Below are 17,776 nucleotides of genomic sequence, written 5' to 3'. Positions count from 1 at the left end.
CCTGAGGGAAGATTTCTCTCCGACCCAGCAACAGCCCAGCCAATGAGAACTGCCACAGCTCAGCCAATAAGAAGCCATTGCTGCCCTGAACTGTTACTTTCCAACCCTGGACTTTCCTTTAGAACAGCCTCTCCTACTTCCACTTTTTCTCTATAGAAACAGCTCCCCTCCTTGTTTTTCTGGATTTGCTTGTGGTTTGCCATAGAATGCACATCCCAAATTGCAATTCTTTTGGCTATTCCTGAATAAACTCATTTTGAGATAAATAACAGATGAATTTGCTTTTTTTTTTTTTTTTAAAGATTGGCACCTGAGATGACATCTGTTGCCAATCTCCTTCTTTTTTTTTTTTCCTTCTTCTTCTCCCCAAAGCCTCACAGTACATAGTTGCATATTCTAGTTGTGAGTGCCTCTGGTTGTGCTGAATTTGCTTTTTAAGTTGACAATATCTAAAGTTTTTCATCATACATTTTAAAATTTAAAAGGATGAAATTTTTAGTTCATGGCAAATATTGACATTTAAGAGTAAAATCTGTTATATCATTATCTTAAGTGTATCAACTGGACTCTAAGTTCCAAGAAATTTGCTACCCAACTTTATCCATTAAAAAATTCCCAAGCAACCCAAAACATGAGGAAACTCTTCTTTAGCAACTGAAAATTTTGCATTTTTCTCTTTTTTTCTTGTGCTTTCACTTGCATTTCCATTCCACTTACACTGCAGAATTTTATGTTTGAAAGTCTTTTCCAGGTCATCCTGTAGTACTTCTCTGTAAAAAAGAGATTCTTAAATTTCTTGGGACCATAAGGCGTAAAGTATTAAAAATGTCTTTCACAGTTATTAATCAATTTTTAGAAGTGTATGATTGATTCATACCACATACACATTTTATAGATTTTGATAAATCCTAATTAAAGACAAAAATAAAATTTTATTGAATGTATCTCTCAATGACATGGATAGTGCTGTTTTATTTATTTGTTTTTACAATTAATTCATGTATTCAGTAAAAAATATTACTGCTAAAATGAGGCAGAGTTCAGCATTGATGCTATTTCTGTTTTTCGTTGTTATAGTTGTAAGTGCTGAGAAATCTTGTTCATACAGATGGGAATGGAATAGGATTTCCAGATTTAGCCTCACTCACCCCCCAAGTACAGGACACCCAGTTCAAATGTCAGATAAACAAAGAATAATTGTTTTAAAGTATATCCCAAACATTGCATGGGACGTAGTTATAATAAATTGTTTCTTTATCTAAAATTCAAATTTAACCAGGCAATCCTAGAAGAAGTTTTATCATAGCAGTATTATTCAATTCTTTGAACTCCTGAGTTATAGGCTAAAAACCACACAGTGGTTGATCACACACACAAAGATTTTGAATGAGCTGTCAGTTGATAATTTGATTAGGTCTTCCTTCAATTTTGTTAAAAGCAAAAATTGGAAGCCACTTGATGAGTAAAAAATGGTTTGTTACTGAATTATTTGTCATTCACTTTCTTAACACTTGCATTAATATTTTGAATTGTCTCTTTGTTTTTGCACCCTAGGAAAGACACTCTGCTCAGATACTGGATGGGAGAGAAGTATGCCTTTCTTCCGCAAAGTAGAATGATGATTGTGACCGAGGATATTCATCAGGCACTGGGTCCTATGGAAGCTGAGAATCTGCACATTTCTTTAAAACCATCTACATCCCCTTAAACACACGCACTAGGAGGTTTTCGTGTGCCTTTATTTCTGGAGCCTGGGAAGTCCAAGATCCAGGCACTGGGAAATTCAGTGTCTGGGAGGCCTGCTTCCCACTTCACAGACAGCCTTCTCGCTATAACCTCATGTGGCAGAAGAGGGGAGGGAGCTCTCTGGGGTCTCTTTTAGAAGGGCACTAAACCCACAGGAGGGCTCTGCTCTCATGACCTAATCAGAGGCATCGCAAAGGCCTCTCAAAGGCCTCACCTCCTAATGCCATCACCTGGGGGATTAAGACTTCAACATAAGAATTTTGGAGGTACGCAATTTTCAGTCTATGGCATCTTGGTTTCAAGACCAGGGTTGAAAAGGACAGGGACCACGGCAGCTTCAGGGATATGGAGCTAAGGCACAGGTTGTTAGGGGTGGGGCATCAGGTTCCTCAGCTCAGGAATAACATTTTAGGGTGGCAATGTCCAGCTGGTGGAGCTTGGGTCCTATATCTACCCATGGCCAAGGGAGGGCTGGTAATATACCATAATCATTTTTCTTGCCTCATAGGCCTCTTTTATTCTATCATTTAAGGCAAATCCTGCTGGCAAAGAAGTGAAATCAAGATAGGAAAACTAATTTACCCGCGCAGAGGTCTGTCGCTCCATCTCTGACATAGAGGGTACTTTGACTCTGTACTGGCATGTATGTTACTGTTAGGGACTGAATGTTCATGCCCCCTCACCCCCATTCATATGTTGGATGCCCACTGTAGACGTGTTTGGAGATGCAAGCTCTAAGGAAGTAAAGAAGGTTAAATGAGGTCATAAGGTGGAGCCCTGATCAGATTGACTAGTGTCTTTATAAGAGAGACACCAGAGAGCGCTCCTTCTCTCTCTTCAAGTGCACGCACCCAGGAAAGGCCGTGTGAGGACACAGCAAGAAGGCGGCCATCTTTAAGGTCAGGAAAAGAACTCTCACCAGGAACTGAATCCCAGCTCATCTGGGACATCTAGCCTTCAGAACTGGAGAAAACAAATTTGTTGTTTAAGCCGCCCAACCTGTGGTATTTTGTTATGGCAGCCTGAGCAGACTAATGCACTCGCCCAAAAGAACGTAGAATAGCTGAAATGCACAAGCTGAACTGGATCAAAATCAAGGTTCAAGTGAATGTGATGTTGGAGACTGTTATAGTCAGCCTTAGGCGAAGAGAAGAACCTAGAAATGTACTTGTTGTGGGTTTTGTTGTTCTTATTGCTGAGATCCTGAGTAATGAGAAGAACTTGAAAGAGATTCTGTCTGTTGACCACTGACCACAGGGCCTGGCCCAGCTGGAGCAGTTTCCATCCCATCCGGGGTTGCTATGAAGAATGACAGGGCTGGCACTCTCTGCGGTCAGCTCTGACTTGGCTTTTTTGGCAGTCTGGGAAGACAAATCCAGAACCCCTCAGATTAAGCCTTAATGCTTTTCTGGGCAGAAACCTCTTGGGACAACTGGAATAAGGGGTCTCCACGTTTCTTCTCCACATCCTTGTCACCTCACTTTTCCAGTCCCACACCTCTCACACCTGTCCCTGCCTGCACACACTAAGCCCTTGAGATGGTGCTTTTAGATTTCCAATTATTAAAAAAAAAAAAAATCAGATTCATTAAGTTATTTAGATCCCAAAGTTATAATACAGGACATCATAAATAGGACTGTGGTTTTTTACAGTAATATTGGTAAAAATAGCAAAGGGAAGGTAATATTTGACAGCAAACACTATTTTCCAGCATGCTTTTGTATATTTATTGGGTCGACTGAATTATCAAGTTCAACAAATGACCTATATAATTCTGATACCATGAAATTTCCTAAATGAGTGACAGTCATTATATTGAGGAATCTCTGTTAGTTGCAAGTTCTTTGCATTCATTTCCACAAAGTAGACTTGACTTCAGCTCTTTGTTTTTGTTGACAGTATGGTACTTCATTTAATGTAGATATTTACTGGCACAGAGTTAGACTTAATCCACTAGAAATGGAACATTTTCAGCATTTATATTTGATGTGGATATGCGTTATTACCAGAGATATACTATTTTCAATAAAATTTCATTAAAATTTTTTACAAAATGCAACCTTTTTTATCCATTATTTACCAACATTTAACAAATTGTGGCAGAGATTTATGTGTTTGTCTTGAGTTTGCACACGTCACTTTGTTTTGTACCCTGGAGCAAAATCCCCAGTCATTTTGAGGAATCAAAAGACTTGGAGAACATGGTGTCTCATAATCTAAGGGGGGTGTCACCAGGGCCCTGGGCCGGGGGATTGGCTCTGACCTTTACAAGCTCTGTAGCCTTGAGCTTCAGTCTCCTCAACCAGAAAATGGGGATTATCATAACTACTTTGCAGAGCAATTGTGATGGTTAAATGTACCTTCAGTTAGTTACATCTATGATTTAAAAAAATGGCTACATAATGATTTTGAGTCAGCTTTTTAAAAAATTGTAGTTTGGAGTATTTTATAGAGAAGAGAAGTTATAAAGCTAATGATGCTAACCCTCTCTTAACCCTCTTAACCCTGAGGCAACGAGATACCCGGATTGACAGGAATAAGACCAGGTAGCATCATTTTACCCCCAAAGGTTGACTCCCACTCATTATATGTTTGTGAATACGCACTAGACCGCATAGCAATTATGCCCTATAGTTTTGGCTGAGTTTGGCCTAAGATTTCATTGGAGGTTCTCATTACATTCTAATTTAGTGATTTTCCCTACCATTTTGGTAAATATTTCTTGGAACTTTAGAACCCCATCTGCAGCTCAGGATGAGATGTAGCATAGTGGCAGGGAGAGAGTCTGGTCAGGAATCAGAAGATCTGGCTCCAGAAGAGCAAATTCAAGTAACATTTCTTAGTATCTGTCACATGCTGACATGCCGTCCAGCACTTCTGCATATACTACCTTTTAAAGTCCTTATAACAACCCTGCAGGATAGGTATTATTATACCCATTTTACTGATGGAGTAGTGGTGAGAAGTGCCTAGTTTTTGAGGTTTTTTTAACCCAATTTATTTAAACTAAAAGCAAAGCCAAAAGCAGTTCACCCATTTCAGCTCTTTATGTTCATTTTTTCCAGCAAGTACAGTGATTGTGTTCAACAACGTGCTTCGAGATTTTACTCTCCCAGGAAGAGACTGTTGCTGCTATAACGGTAATGATAATTAATATCCCTCAAGTGCTTACTGTGTGAAGGCATCGTGCTAACTGCTTTAGGCTATAACACTTAATCCCCACTATACACCATGGGGTACTTATCATCATTTTTATTTTGCAGCTGAAGAAGCTGAAGTTAGATCGAGCCGATAATTTGCCCAAAGTCACGCACAGCTAGAGAAGGATTTGAACCCAGGTTCAACTCTAAGTCTGTGCTATTAACTACTTGCTATAGTTTACTGTTACCAATAATTAAAAGTAGTCAGCTTTAAAATGTGACATGAATATGTGTACTTGGGATCTATTAAAACAAATGAAAAGCCTTTCATAGGGGAGTAAGCAGCTGTTGTTCTTGTCAGTCCTGCGTCTGCGCCCCTCATCTGTCTACTTCTTGGGGACTGCCACTTCTCCACTGCAAATCGTGATTCTGGCAGGGCTGCCCCTCTCCACCCCTCCCCACCGTGGGTGTGTGATCCGTCCTGGCCAATCATGGTTTACCATGACCTGGGCCATAGGGCTGGTCCAAGAGGTAGTGTGTGACCCAAGAAGGGCCAGTTAGGGCCTTCCTATGGGATTCGACCCACAGCCACTGGAAGAAGGAGACTCACCCTTTCTGACTGATTACAAGTCATGATGATACAGCCCTTGGACTGCTGGCAGACATGTCAAGTGCTGTTTCCTGCTTGGAGGAAGATTGGCTGCTCTGGAAGATAGGCCAACCCTTGGAGGGGAAGAAGAGTCAAGAGCAGCAAACTCAGGGTCTCCTGCTGACATGATTTGAGCCCCTGACTTCAGCCATCTCTGAAGACAGCCCCACCTGTGGACGTCCCAGTTACTTGGGCCAATAAACCCCAATTTTTCTTTAATTCTGTTTGGGCTGCTTTCACTTTTAACTGGAAGAGTTCCAATTAACATGCTATACTTGTTTCTTTTTGCTGCTGTAACAAATGACTACAAACTTAGTGGCTTAAACAATACGAATTTATTGCCTTACAGTTCTGGAGGTCAGGAGTTTGAAACGGGCATTACAGGCAAAAGTTAAGGCATTGGCAGCGCTGGGTTCCTCCTGAGACTCTGGAGAATTAGATTCCTTGTCCTTTCCAGCTACTAGAGGCTCACGGCCTCTTCCTCACATCACTCCGACCTCTCCTTCTACTGTCACATCTCCTTCTCTCTGACTCTGACCCCCTTGCCTCCCTTTTATAGAGATCCTTGTGATTACACTGGACGCACCTGGATGATCCAAGCTAATCTCTCCATTTCAAGGTCTTTAATTTAATCACTTGATTTAATTTAAAAGGACTATAAGGTCCCTTTTGCCATGTGAAGTAACATAGTCACAGGTTCTGAAGAACAGGACAAACTCATCTTTGGGGACCGTCATTCTGCTCCCACACATACTCAGGAAGAAGATTCTCCGTTGACCACTGGGAAGGTAATTTTAATCCCAAACCAAAGTTTTCCTCTTTTGGGTGGCCCCAAAAGGACTTTAAGGCCAAATTCTCCAGTGCTTACCTCCGAGCAGCTGAGGGGGATTCCTGGCGTCTGGTGAGGATGTGGTGGGCCAGCCTTTGCCCTGCATCTCTGCATACTCTGCTAGGGGTCTGAGCAGAGCCAGAGCTCCAGAACATTGCAAGTAATTGCCGTCGAGGTGCAGCTCACTGGGGAAGGGGGCGAAACACACTGTTCATTTGGTGTTATTTCCACTTCCTCAAATTTGGATTTGAGGTCATCTCATAAAATAATAGATCTAGTTATAAAATAATAAATAATCATAATAAACAGACTATGTCACAAAAAAAATAGACCTTGTGACCATGTCATCTGGCCAAAAACATGTATTTGGCCTGCCACCCTTGATTTTCAAAAGTAAGTAAAGGATCTTTCTCTTATAATAAGAAAAAGAAACCAAAAGTAATTAGAAGGGAGAAAAAGATGATTAAAATCATAATGAAAAGTCAGGGGAACTCATAGCTAGTAGGCTCTGTAAACAAGCTGTGATACAACTCAAGACAGAGCAGTGCCAAGATGGGAGGTGGTGGGAAGGGGGACGCGTCTCACCGGACAGCACTCTGGCTTACGACTGAGCCCAGCGCTGGCCCGCTCCGTGGCCCCAGACCACAGTAACGCAGGCTGAGGCCTTGGAGCCTTTGGTTGTTCTCCAGGCCCGAGAAAATACGCTCAATTTCTTCAATTCCAAAGCTAAAAAGAAACGACAGGCACAAATTAGTGACTTTTAAAAGCTGTGTCACCCACCGGCTTACTGATTTGAAAGCCCTCTGCAGGGCAGGTGGAGGCACATCTGCTGATCCCCAGCGTGGGCTGCCTGGGCTGGGGCAGGCGGTGGGGGTGGGCTGGGTGGGCCGTGGGGGGCAGCCTGCGTGTGGAGGAAGGGGCACCCGGAGTCTGCTTCCTGGGCAAAGAGAGCAGAGGGCAGGTTGAAGCGCCCATTCGAGGGAGCGGACGGAGAGCAAGCTCTGACTCCTGAAGACAGGTGAACTGGCTGGCAGGGACGAAGGAGCCTGGGAGGACTCTGCGAGGAGGGGCCCGTTAAAGTGTGTCCAAAGCAGGCTCAGGAAAGTTCAACCTCCCACCCTCCTTTCACGGCTGGTGCTGCTTCTCACCTTGCACGGCACAGCCCTTAGGGTTTGCAAAGTGGAACCACAAGCATCGGCTCATTGACGCCAGCCACAGCCTCCGGGAAGGTATTAGGTGAGGGAACTGAGCATGGGGGAGGTAAGGGGACATCTTCAGGGAATGTGGAACATCCAGGCTTGAACTTTAAAATGAGGTGAGTAGTATTAACAGAAATAACTTTTAAAATCTATTAATTCACTTAACAAGTAATTATTGAGGGCCAGCTACCGCACTGATTGTGGGAATGTAGCGGTGCCTGAGAAAAAAGCACATGCTGCCTTCACAGCCTATCTGGGAAGACAGTGTGGAAAGAACTCCATCCCCGGGGGCTGGGACCCTGCGATTTCACTAGTGTTGACGTCTCGGGTGTGATTCCCAGCTACCCAGCCCTGACAACTCTGGGTGTCTTAGCAGCAGCAGGATTTCAACTGACAATTAAAACAAGCTGTTTCCTGAAGGTGGGAATTCTTTCTTTCTCTTTCCACTAAGGCAGGTCTCTGGGTCCAGCCCAAGGGCTGGGGTCTTGAGGGTTCTCAGAGCAGTGGGGCTGGTTCTGCCCTGTGCGGTGCGGGAAGCTGGCAAGTTTCCTGAGGACCTTGGCCGGCTGCTGCCTTGCATTAGGAGACCTTGCCTAAGGCTCCTCTCAGCATTTTAGAAACCTAGAGAACCTCCACAGAGAACTCCCTCTCCCCAGCTTTTGCTGACAGACTCATCCAGTGTCACAACCAGAGCCCTAATAAGACCCTTGTTCCTTGGGAGGGACTTTGAGTCTCTGTGGTGCCACTTCTCAAGCTTGAATCATCTCTGTCACCTCACAGCTCACTGGCCTTTTGAGTACAGGGTACCACCTGGCTACATGGGGATCGTCACAGAAGCATAGACTAGTGAAGTGGAGGAGATCATCTCATTATAGATCAGAGCGGCTGCATGACTTACCCAGATCACACAAGCAGTTTGAAATTGTCCATGGATGGTAAATTATAGACCCCAGCAATCTAGTGTCATGGATCAGAGGTGGGCTCTGATTCACTTCTAGGTTCCATCCCTAAGAGCTGAATGGCCTTGAATAAGCCAATTAATCCCCCGAGTCTTTTCTCATCCATAGTCTAAGGGTAGAAATGGTACATATCTATCATACATCTATATGTCACGGTACATATCTATCTCTTTTTGGGAGAATAAATGAGATAATCCATGTACTGTGCTTGGCACACAGTAAGCACTCAATAACCATTAGCTGGTATTATTATCATCAGTACCCTCTCACCCTGCCCTGACATGGTGGTGTCCCCGCCCTCTAAAGGACTCACTTGTCTCTTCCCTAGCATCACCTTTCCTCCCACATCCTCTCCTGGTGAATATTGACCCATCACCTCAGGAATTGTGCTTTCCGTTATCCAAACTACCACTAAAATGTATATGGACATCTTCTGTGATATTCAGGCTTTCTACTTTGCATTATACATAGTCAGGAGCATGTCTTCTCCTCTACTATCCCCCGGACTCCCTTGGTCAGCGGCATTGCCTTATATATATCTGTATCTTCCTTAGCAATGATCACAGTGTCTCGCACAAATTGGCCTTCAACAAATATTTGTTGAAAGAATAAATGAATGAATAGAGACTCTTTTTGAGAACCCCAACATTTACTCAGGAACATTACCTCTAAGGATGCACTAGAATCCCCTTTTCAGCAGTGACTTGATGAGGCGCAAGGAACCAGGACATTGCCCTCCCCTGTCTCTGCCTCCTCCAGCTGACAGAAGTTAACAGCCCTGCAGGATTCACATTCCAGCCTTACTTGCAGTAATCCAGGACAAGAGAGTGCAAACTGCTGAACTGCAGAGCCTCCCCAAGTCTCCCGAGAGACCACGGATCCATCTTGCAATCAATGAGCTCTAGGGTGGTAAATGGGCAGGTGCTGCGCCCCTTCAACTCCAGAAGCGAAGCCTAAGAATGCAAGGTAAAAAGTTCTTACACAATGAAGACAAGAATGTTCTGTGTTTTAATATTGCTTAAAAGTCAATTGTGTTAATTACCTTAACATTTTTGGCTCTAAGATAACTTTCTAATTACCCAAAGAGAAAGTCGGATGAAAATAACATAATTTCCCTTTAGAATGAAGACTCATTGAGGAATTATATGGGAAACACCAAGCTTTATGATGAGATAAGACATTGGAGCACATCTTTTTAGATGTTATCATGGGCTGAATTGTGTCCCTCCAAATTCCCATGTTCAAGTCCGAACCCCAGCACCTCAGGATGGGGCTGTATTTGGAGACAGGGCCTTTAAAGAAGTAATTAAGCTAAAATGAGGTCATTAGGGTGGGCTCCACTCCAGTGTAACTGGTGTCCTTCTAAGAAAAGGACATTTGGACACAGATGTGTACAGAAAGAAGACGATGTGGAGACACAGGGAGAAGACGGCCATCTACAAGTCAAGGTGAGAGGCCTCAGCAGAAACCAACGCTGCCGGCATCTTGATTTCAGACCTCCAGCCTCCAGAACTGCAAGAAAATAAATTTCTGCTGTTTAAGCCACTCATTCTGTGGCACTTTGTCACTGCAGCCTGAGCAACTAATACAGATGTCACTATTCTTTTTTAAAATTTAATTAATTAATTACTTTATTGAGGTAACATCGGTTTATAGTATTATATAAATTTCATGTGCGCATCATTATATTTTGATTTCTGTGTTGACTACATCATGTTCACCACCCAGAGACTAATTATCATTCATCATCACATGTATGTGCCCAGTTACCCCTTTTGCCCTCCTGCCTCCCCCTTTCCCCTCTAGTGTCCACTAATCTAATCTCTGTGTCTATCTGTTTGTTGTTTTTAACTTCTATTTACAAGTGAGATCATATGATATTTTACTTTCTCTGTTTGACTTATTTCACTTAGCATAATACCCTCAAGGTCCATCCATGTTGCTGCAAATGACAAGATTTTGTCTTGTTTATGGCTGAATAGTATTCCATTGTGTATACATACCACATCTTTTTTATCCATCTGTCCCTTGATGGGCACTTAGGTTGTTTCCAAGTCTTGGCTATTGTGAATAATGCTGCAATGAACACAGGGGTGAATCTATCTTTATGCATTCATGTTTTCATGGTTTTTGGATAAATACCCAGTAGTGGAATAGCTGGATCACACAGTAGTTCTATTCTTAATTTTTTGAGCAATCTCTATAATGTTTTCCACAGTGGCTGCACCAGTTTGCATTCCCACCAGCAGTGTATGAGAGTTCCCTTTTCTCCACATCCTTTCCAACACTTGTTATTTCTTGTCTTGTTAATTACACCCATTCTGACGGGAGTGAGGTGATACCTCATTGTAGTTTTGATTTGCATTTTTCTAATAATTAGTGATGTTGAGTATCTTTTCATTTGCCTGTTGGCAGCCTGTATATCTTTTTTGGAAAGATGTCTGTTCAGATCTTTTGCCCATTTTTCAATTGGGTTGTTTTTGTTGTTGTTGTTGAGATGTATGAGTTCTTTATATATTTTGGATATTAACCCCTTATCAGATATATGGTTTGCAAATATCTTCTCTCAATTGTTAGGTTGTCTTTTGGTTTTGTTAATGGTTTCCTTTGCTATGCAGAAGATTTCCAGTTTGCTATAGTCCTATTTGTTTATTTTTTCTTTTGCTTCCCTTGCCTGGTCAGACATTGTATTTGAAAATATGCTGCTAAGACTGATGTTGAAGAGTGTATTGCCTATGTTTTCTTCTAGAAATTTTATGGTTTCCAGTCTTACATTCAAATCTTTAATCCACTTTGAGTTAATTTTTGTGTATGGTGGAAGATAATGGTCTACTTTCATTCTTTTGCATGTGGCTGTCCAGTTTCCCCAACACCATTTATTGAAGAGACTCTCCTTTCTCCATTGTATGTTCTTGGCTCCCTTGTCAAAAATTAGCTGTCCGTAGACACGTTGCTTCATTTCTGGGCTCTTGATTCTGCTTCATTGATCTGTGTGTCTGTTTTTGTGCCAGAACCATGCTGTTTTGGTTACTATAGCTTTGTAGTATATTTTGAAATCAGGGAGTGTGATAGCTCCAGCTTTGGTATTTTTTTCTCAGGAATCCTTTGGCTATTTGGCATCTTCTGTTGCTCCATATAAATTTTAGGATTCTTTCTTCTATTTCTGTGAAAAATGTTGTTTGAACTTTGATAGGGATTGCATTGAATCTGTAGATTGTTTTAGGAAGTATGGACATTTTAACTATGTTAATTCTTCCAATCCAAGAGCATGGAATGTTTTTCCATTTCTTTGTGTCTTCTTCAATTTCTTTCAACAATGTTTTATAGTTTTCAGGGTACAGGTCTTTCACCTCTTTGGTTAAATTTATTCCCAGGTATTTTATTCTTTTTGTTGTAGTCATAAATGGGATTGTATTCTTAATCTCTCTTTCTGCTACTTCATTGTTAGTGTACAGAAGCACAACTGATTTTTGTATGTTGATTTTGTATCCTGCAACTTTACTGTATTCATTTATTATTTCTAAGAGTTTTTTTGGTTGATTCTTTAGAGTTTTCTATAAATAAAATGATGTCATCTGCAAATAGTGACAGTTTCACTTCTTACTTTCCAATTGGGATTCCTTTTATTTCTTTTTCTTGCCTGATTGCTCTGGCTAGGACTTCCAATAATATGTTAAATAAGAGTGGTGAAAGTGGGCATCCTTGTCTGGTTCTTGTTCTTAGAGGGATGGCTTTCAGTTTTTCTCCATTGAGTATGATATTAGCTGTGGTTTTGTCATATATGGCCTTTACTTTGTTGAGGTACTTTCCGTCTATACCCATTTTATTCAGAGTTTTTATCATAATGGATGCTGTATCTTGTCGAGTGCTTTCTCTGCATCTATTGAGATGATCACGTGATTTTTATTCTTCATTTTGTTAATGTGGTGAATCATGGTGATTGATTTGCAGATGTTGAACCATCCCTGCATCCTTGGAATAAATCCCACTTGATCATGGAGTATGATTTTTTTGACGTATTGTTGTATTTGATTTGCTAGTATTTTGTTGAGGATTTTTGCATAGATGTTCATCAGTGATATTGGCCTATAATTTTCTTTTTTTTGTGTTGTCTTTGTCTGCTTTTGATATCAGGGTAATGTTGGCCTCATAGAATGAGTTAGGATGCTTCCACTCCTCTTCAATTTTTTGGAAGAGTTTTAGAACGAAAGGTGTTACATCTTCTTTGAATGTTTGGTAGAATTCACCAGGGAAGCTGTCTGGTCCTGGACTTTTATTTTTGGGGAGGCTTTTGATTACTGTTTTGATCTCCTTACTTGTGATTGGTCTATTCAAATTCTCTATTTCTTATTGATTCAGTTTTGGAAGGTTGTATGATTCTAAGAATTTATCCATTTGTTCTAGCTTATCCAATTTGTTGGTGTATAGCTTTTCATAGTATTCTCTTATAATCTTTTGTATTTCTGAGGTGTCCATTGTAATTTCTCCTCTTTCGTTTCTGAGTTCTCTCTTTTTTTTCTTGGTGAGTCTAGCTAAAGGTTTGTCAATTTTACTTATTTTTTCAAAGAACCAGCTCTTAGTGTCACTGATTTTTTTCTATTTTTTTTTGGTCTCTATTTTATTTATTTCTGCTCTTATTTTATTATTTCCTTCCTTCTACTGATTTGGGGCTTCCTTTATTCTTCCTTTTTTCTAGTTCCTTTAGGTGCACTGTTAGATTGTTTATTTGAGATTTTTCTTTTTTGTTGATGTAGGCCTATGTTGCTATAAACTTTCCTCTTAGAATTGTTTTTGCTGTATCCCATAAATTTTGGTATGTTGTAGTTTCATTTTCATTTGTCTCCAGATATTTTTTTATTTCTCCTTTGATTTCCTCATTGACCTAACAGTAACATTTTGTTTGATCTCCTCATATTTGTGGCTTTTCCAGTTTTATTCCTATAGTTTATTTCTAGTTTCATACTGTTGTGTTCAGAAAAGATGCTTGGTATTATTTCAATCTTCTTAAATTTATTGAGACTTGTTCTGTGGTCTAATATGTGATCTACTTTGGAGAATGTTCTATGTGCATTCGAAAAGAATGTGTATTCTGTGGGTTTTGGATGGAATGTTCTGTATATATCTTCTAAGTCCATCTGGTTTAACGTGTCATGTAAAGCCAATGTTTCCTTATTGATCTTCTGTTTGGATGATCTATCCATTGGTGTGAGTGCAGTGTTAACGTCTCCTACTATTATTGTGTTACTGTCTATTTCTCCTTTTATGTCTGCTAACAATTGCTTTACATATCTAGGTGTACCTATGTTGGCTGCATAGATATTTACAAGTGTTACATCCTCTTGTTGAATTGTTCCCTTTATCATTATATAGTACCCTTCCTTGTCTCTTGTTACAGTTTTTGTTTTAAAGTCTATTTTGTCTAACGTAAGTATTGCTACCCCAGCTTTCTTTTCATTGCCATTTGCATGGAGTGTCTTTTACCATCTCTTCACTTTCCATTTGTGAGTGTCTTTAGGTGTCTGAAGTGTGTCTGAAGTGTGTCTCTTGGATGCAGTATATATATGTATATGGGTCTTATTTTTTTACCCAGTCAGCCACCCTATGTATTTTGATTGGAGCATTTAATCCATTGACATTTAAAGTAGCTATTGATAAGTATGTACTTATTGCCATTTTGTTACTTTTTTTCTGCGTGCTTTAGTAGTTCTTCTCTGTTCCTTTCCTCTTCTCTTGCTCTCTTCCCTTCTGGCTTGATGGCTTTCTTTAGCATTATATTTGGGTTCCTTTCTCTTAATTTTTTTGTGTATTTATTATAAGTTTCTGGTTTGTGATTGCCATGAGGTTCATATATACTAACCTAAATAAATAGCAATTTATATTAAGTTTATGGTTTCTTAAGTTTGACCTCTTGCTAATAGCTCTACTCTTTTACTCCCCTCTTCCTATATTTTATTTTCTTTATTTTTTTACACTTTGAGCTTCTTTTTTTTTTTTTTTTATTCCTAATGGAGCAACAGCTCTTTGAGATGATTTTTTTTTTTGAGGAAGATTAGCCCTGAGCTAACATCTGCGGCCAATCCTCCTCTTTTTGCTGAAGAAGACTGGCCCTGAGCTAACATCTCTGCCCATCTCCCTCCACTTTATATGTGGGACTCCTGCCACAGCATGGCTGCATAAGTGGTGCATAGGTCCACGCCTGGGATCTGAACTGGCAAACCCTGGGCTGCCAAAGTGGAATGTGCAAACTTAACTGCTGCACCACCAGCCTAGCCCCTGATTTTTTTTTTAAGGTATGCTCTTTTTTTTTTATTGAGGAAGATTGACCCTGAGCTAACATCTGTTGCTAATCTTCCTCTCTTTTTTTTTTCCCTTCCCCAAGGTCCTAGCACATAGTTGTACTGCCTAGTTGTAAATCCTTTTAGTTCTTCTATGTGGGCTTGGCTTGATGAGTGGTGTGTAGGTCCCTGCCCAGGATCTGAACCAGTGAACTCTGGGCTGCTGAAGCAGAGTCCGCAAACTTAACCAGTACGCCACAAGTCCAGCCCCATATTTTATGTTTTTGATATCATATTTAACCGCTTTTTTTTGTGTGTGTATTCATTAACCTCCTTTGTTAGAAACAGATAATTTTAGTACTTTTGTCTTTTGACCTTCATATTAGCTTTATAGGTGGTTGGTCTGCTACCTTTACTGTATATTTGCCTTTACCAGTGATTTTACTATTATTTTTTGGATAATTTTCTTATTCCTATTTGTGGTATTTTCTTTTCCACTTAAACAAACCCCTTTACCATTTCTTCTAAGGCTGGTTTATTGGTGATAAACTCCTTTAGTTTGTGCTTGTCTGGAAAACTTTTTATCTCTCCTTTCATTCTGAATGATAAGCTTGCCAGGTAGAGTATTCTTGGCTGTAGGTGTTTCCCTTTCAGCACTTCAAATATGTCATGCTACTCCCTTTTAGCCTGTAAGGTTTCTGCTGAGAAGTCAGCTGATAGCCTTATGGGGTTTCCTTTGTATGTAACTTGTTGCCTTTCTCTTGCAGCTTTTAGGATTCTCTTTTTGTCTTTAGTTCTTGACATTTTAATTATAATGTATCTTGGTGTGGGCCTCTTTGGGTTTATCTTCTTTGGTGTTCTCTGTGCTTCCTGTACCTGGATATCTGTTTCCTTCCTTAGATTAGGAAAGTTTTCAGCTATTATTTCTTCAAATAGATTCTCTGCCCCTTTGTCTCTCTCTTCTTCTTCTGGTACACCTATAATATGGATGTTAGTGTGCTTGGAGTCATCCCAGAGGTCTCTTAGACAGTCTTTGTTCTTTTTAATTATTTTTTTTCTTTTATCTGTTCAGCTTGGATGATCTCCTCTAATATTTTGTCCAGCTCACTGATCTGTTCTTCTGTATCATCTACTCTGCGATTGATTCTCTCTGGTGAATTTTCCATTTCCATTATTGTATTCTTCAGTTCTGATTGGTTCTTTTTATATTTTCCAATTCTTTGTTGAAGTTCTCACTGTATTTATCTATTCTTCTCCCAAAATCAGTGAGCATCCTTATGATTATTAGTTTGTATTCTTTATCAGGTAGATTGTTTATCTCTGTTTTGTTTAGTTCTTTTTCTGAGGATTTGTCTTGTTCCTTTATCTGAAACATATTCCTTTGTCTCCTCATTTTGCCTATTTCTCTGAGCTTATCTCTATGTTTTAGGTAGATCAGCTATGTCTCACAATCTTGGAGAAGTGGACTTGTGTAAGAGATGCCTCATGAAGCCCAGGAATGGGCTTCCCTCTCATCATCAGTTCCAAATGTTGCAGGAGTGTTTCCTGTGTGGGATACATGTGTCCTTCTGTTCTGGCAGGGTTGCTCTTACTGCAGGTGCACGAGGAGGCTAGGCTGTCTCCCTGGCTGGCCGGTGGTAAGGCTCAGCTGTGAGTGGCTGCTATGGTCCTTTCAGCCACCTTATCAGGCATGGGGAGCCCCAGCACAGGTTTCTACAAGGTTCAATAGCACATTCTTGCTGCCATTTTTCTGTTAAGTGAGTAGGTGCCACTGTGGCTGGTTGCTAGGCTCAGGGGCTTACAATTGCTGTACGGCTCTGGCCTGGAAGTCTGTTATCAGCTCTCTCAGGAGCACAGCTGGGTAGGGCTGGCCCCAGGTGTGGCCACACACAATTGTTTCAGGCATTGGAACCTGGGGCTGATCCCCTATATGACTTGAAATTTCTCCCAGCTGTGAAGTTCTGCAGCTAGAACATGGCTTTTTCCCTCTCCAGAAAGGTATTTCTGCCTCTTCCACCTCGGTCAGCATTGTCCCTTGTTGTTGGGGTTCAGTTTCCAGTTCTCAGGGGTAATTGTTCCAAGGATACTTGTAAATTTGTTGTGTCCATGGGAGGAGGTGAGTTCAGAGCCCTCCTATAGCATCATCTTCCCAGCAATCCTCCAGATGTTGACATTCTAACCAACAAATTTATCCTCCTGTGGTTGTGTTCTTTTTAATACAGAAGTGTTGCTATACCAATCTTCCCATAATTAGATAAAAATTGTAATAGTCAAATGATCTCATAAATAATTTATATTCCTAGTTATAGTCATTATTAGGATTTAGAGGTCTGCTCAGAACTGGACTGTGCAAATGCAGCAACGAGGTGCTTCTCATGTTGAAGCAGCTGGACTGGTGGCAACACATGAGCATCTGGCACCATCTCAAGTTCTCTGAATGGAGGGGTCTGTGGCAAGGTCATTTCTTGTGGTAACAAGGGATCCCAGTCATGGTTAAATCCCTTCCTAATTGACAGGAGAGAGTATGTAAAGCTACAAATCATGAAGGCCACCTTTTAGCAATTAGAATCACCATGACCTGAGGATTCCTTCCGTTCAGAATTTAAGCCTAAAAGAGGCTTTGGTGGCATTTGCAGGATTTAGTGTTTTTCGAGGTAATGACATGTTGGTCAGGGATAGGATTCCAAATTATACCTTGGCTGAAAATTAAAAAGCACTTGCAACCTTAACTACAGAGCTGGTGCCTGTGGCCTCTTTAATGAGAGAACGCCTAGTTTGAATGCTGGATTGGATTTCTCAAGCTGTCCTTCTGACAGAGGAGGCAATGTGGCACGTCAGTGTCTATGTGAACATTGGGCTGTGCAAAACAGGCTCTTGGCCAGGTCCCAAAGACTTCAACCTGTGGTTTGCAGTGTCGCTCCCTGGGGCAAGACCACAGACATGTACCATGAAGTCCTCAGCAGCCTCCTGACAACGAAG

The 17,776-nt window shown here is 40.9% G+C and overlaps 1 protein-coding gene across 1 annotated transcript in view; it reads right to left on the bottom strand.

Moving 5' to 3' along the window:
• LOC124237099 (ribonuclease inhibitor-like) overlaps positions 1–17,776 on the bottom strand; it is a 53,956-nt gene that overhangs the window by 25,663 nt on the left and 10,517 nt on the right. The window contains exons 4-6 of the mRNA XM_046656373.1: positions 9,327–9,475; positions 6,950–7,090; positions 6,404–6,549 (exon numbers count right to left, since the gene is read on the bottom strand). Coding sequence (XP_046512329.1) covers positions 6,404–6,549; positions 6,950–7,090; positions 9,327–9,475 — 436 coding nt within the window. The remainder of the gene's footprint in view (positions 1–6,403; positions 6,550–6,949; positions 7,091–9,326; positions 9,476–17,776) is intronic.

This window comes from Equus quagga, chromosome 1 (assembly GCF_021613505.1).
Source record: "Equus quagga isolate Etosha38 chromosome 1, UCLA_HA_Equagga_1.0, whole genome shotgun sequence".
NCBI lineage: Eukaryota > Metazoa > Chordata > Mammalia > Perissodactyla > Equidae > Equus > Equus quagga.
Note: the sequence above shows the minus strand (reverse complement) of the source record. Positions and strands in the feature narration are given on the sequence as shown.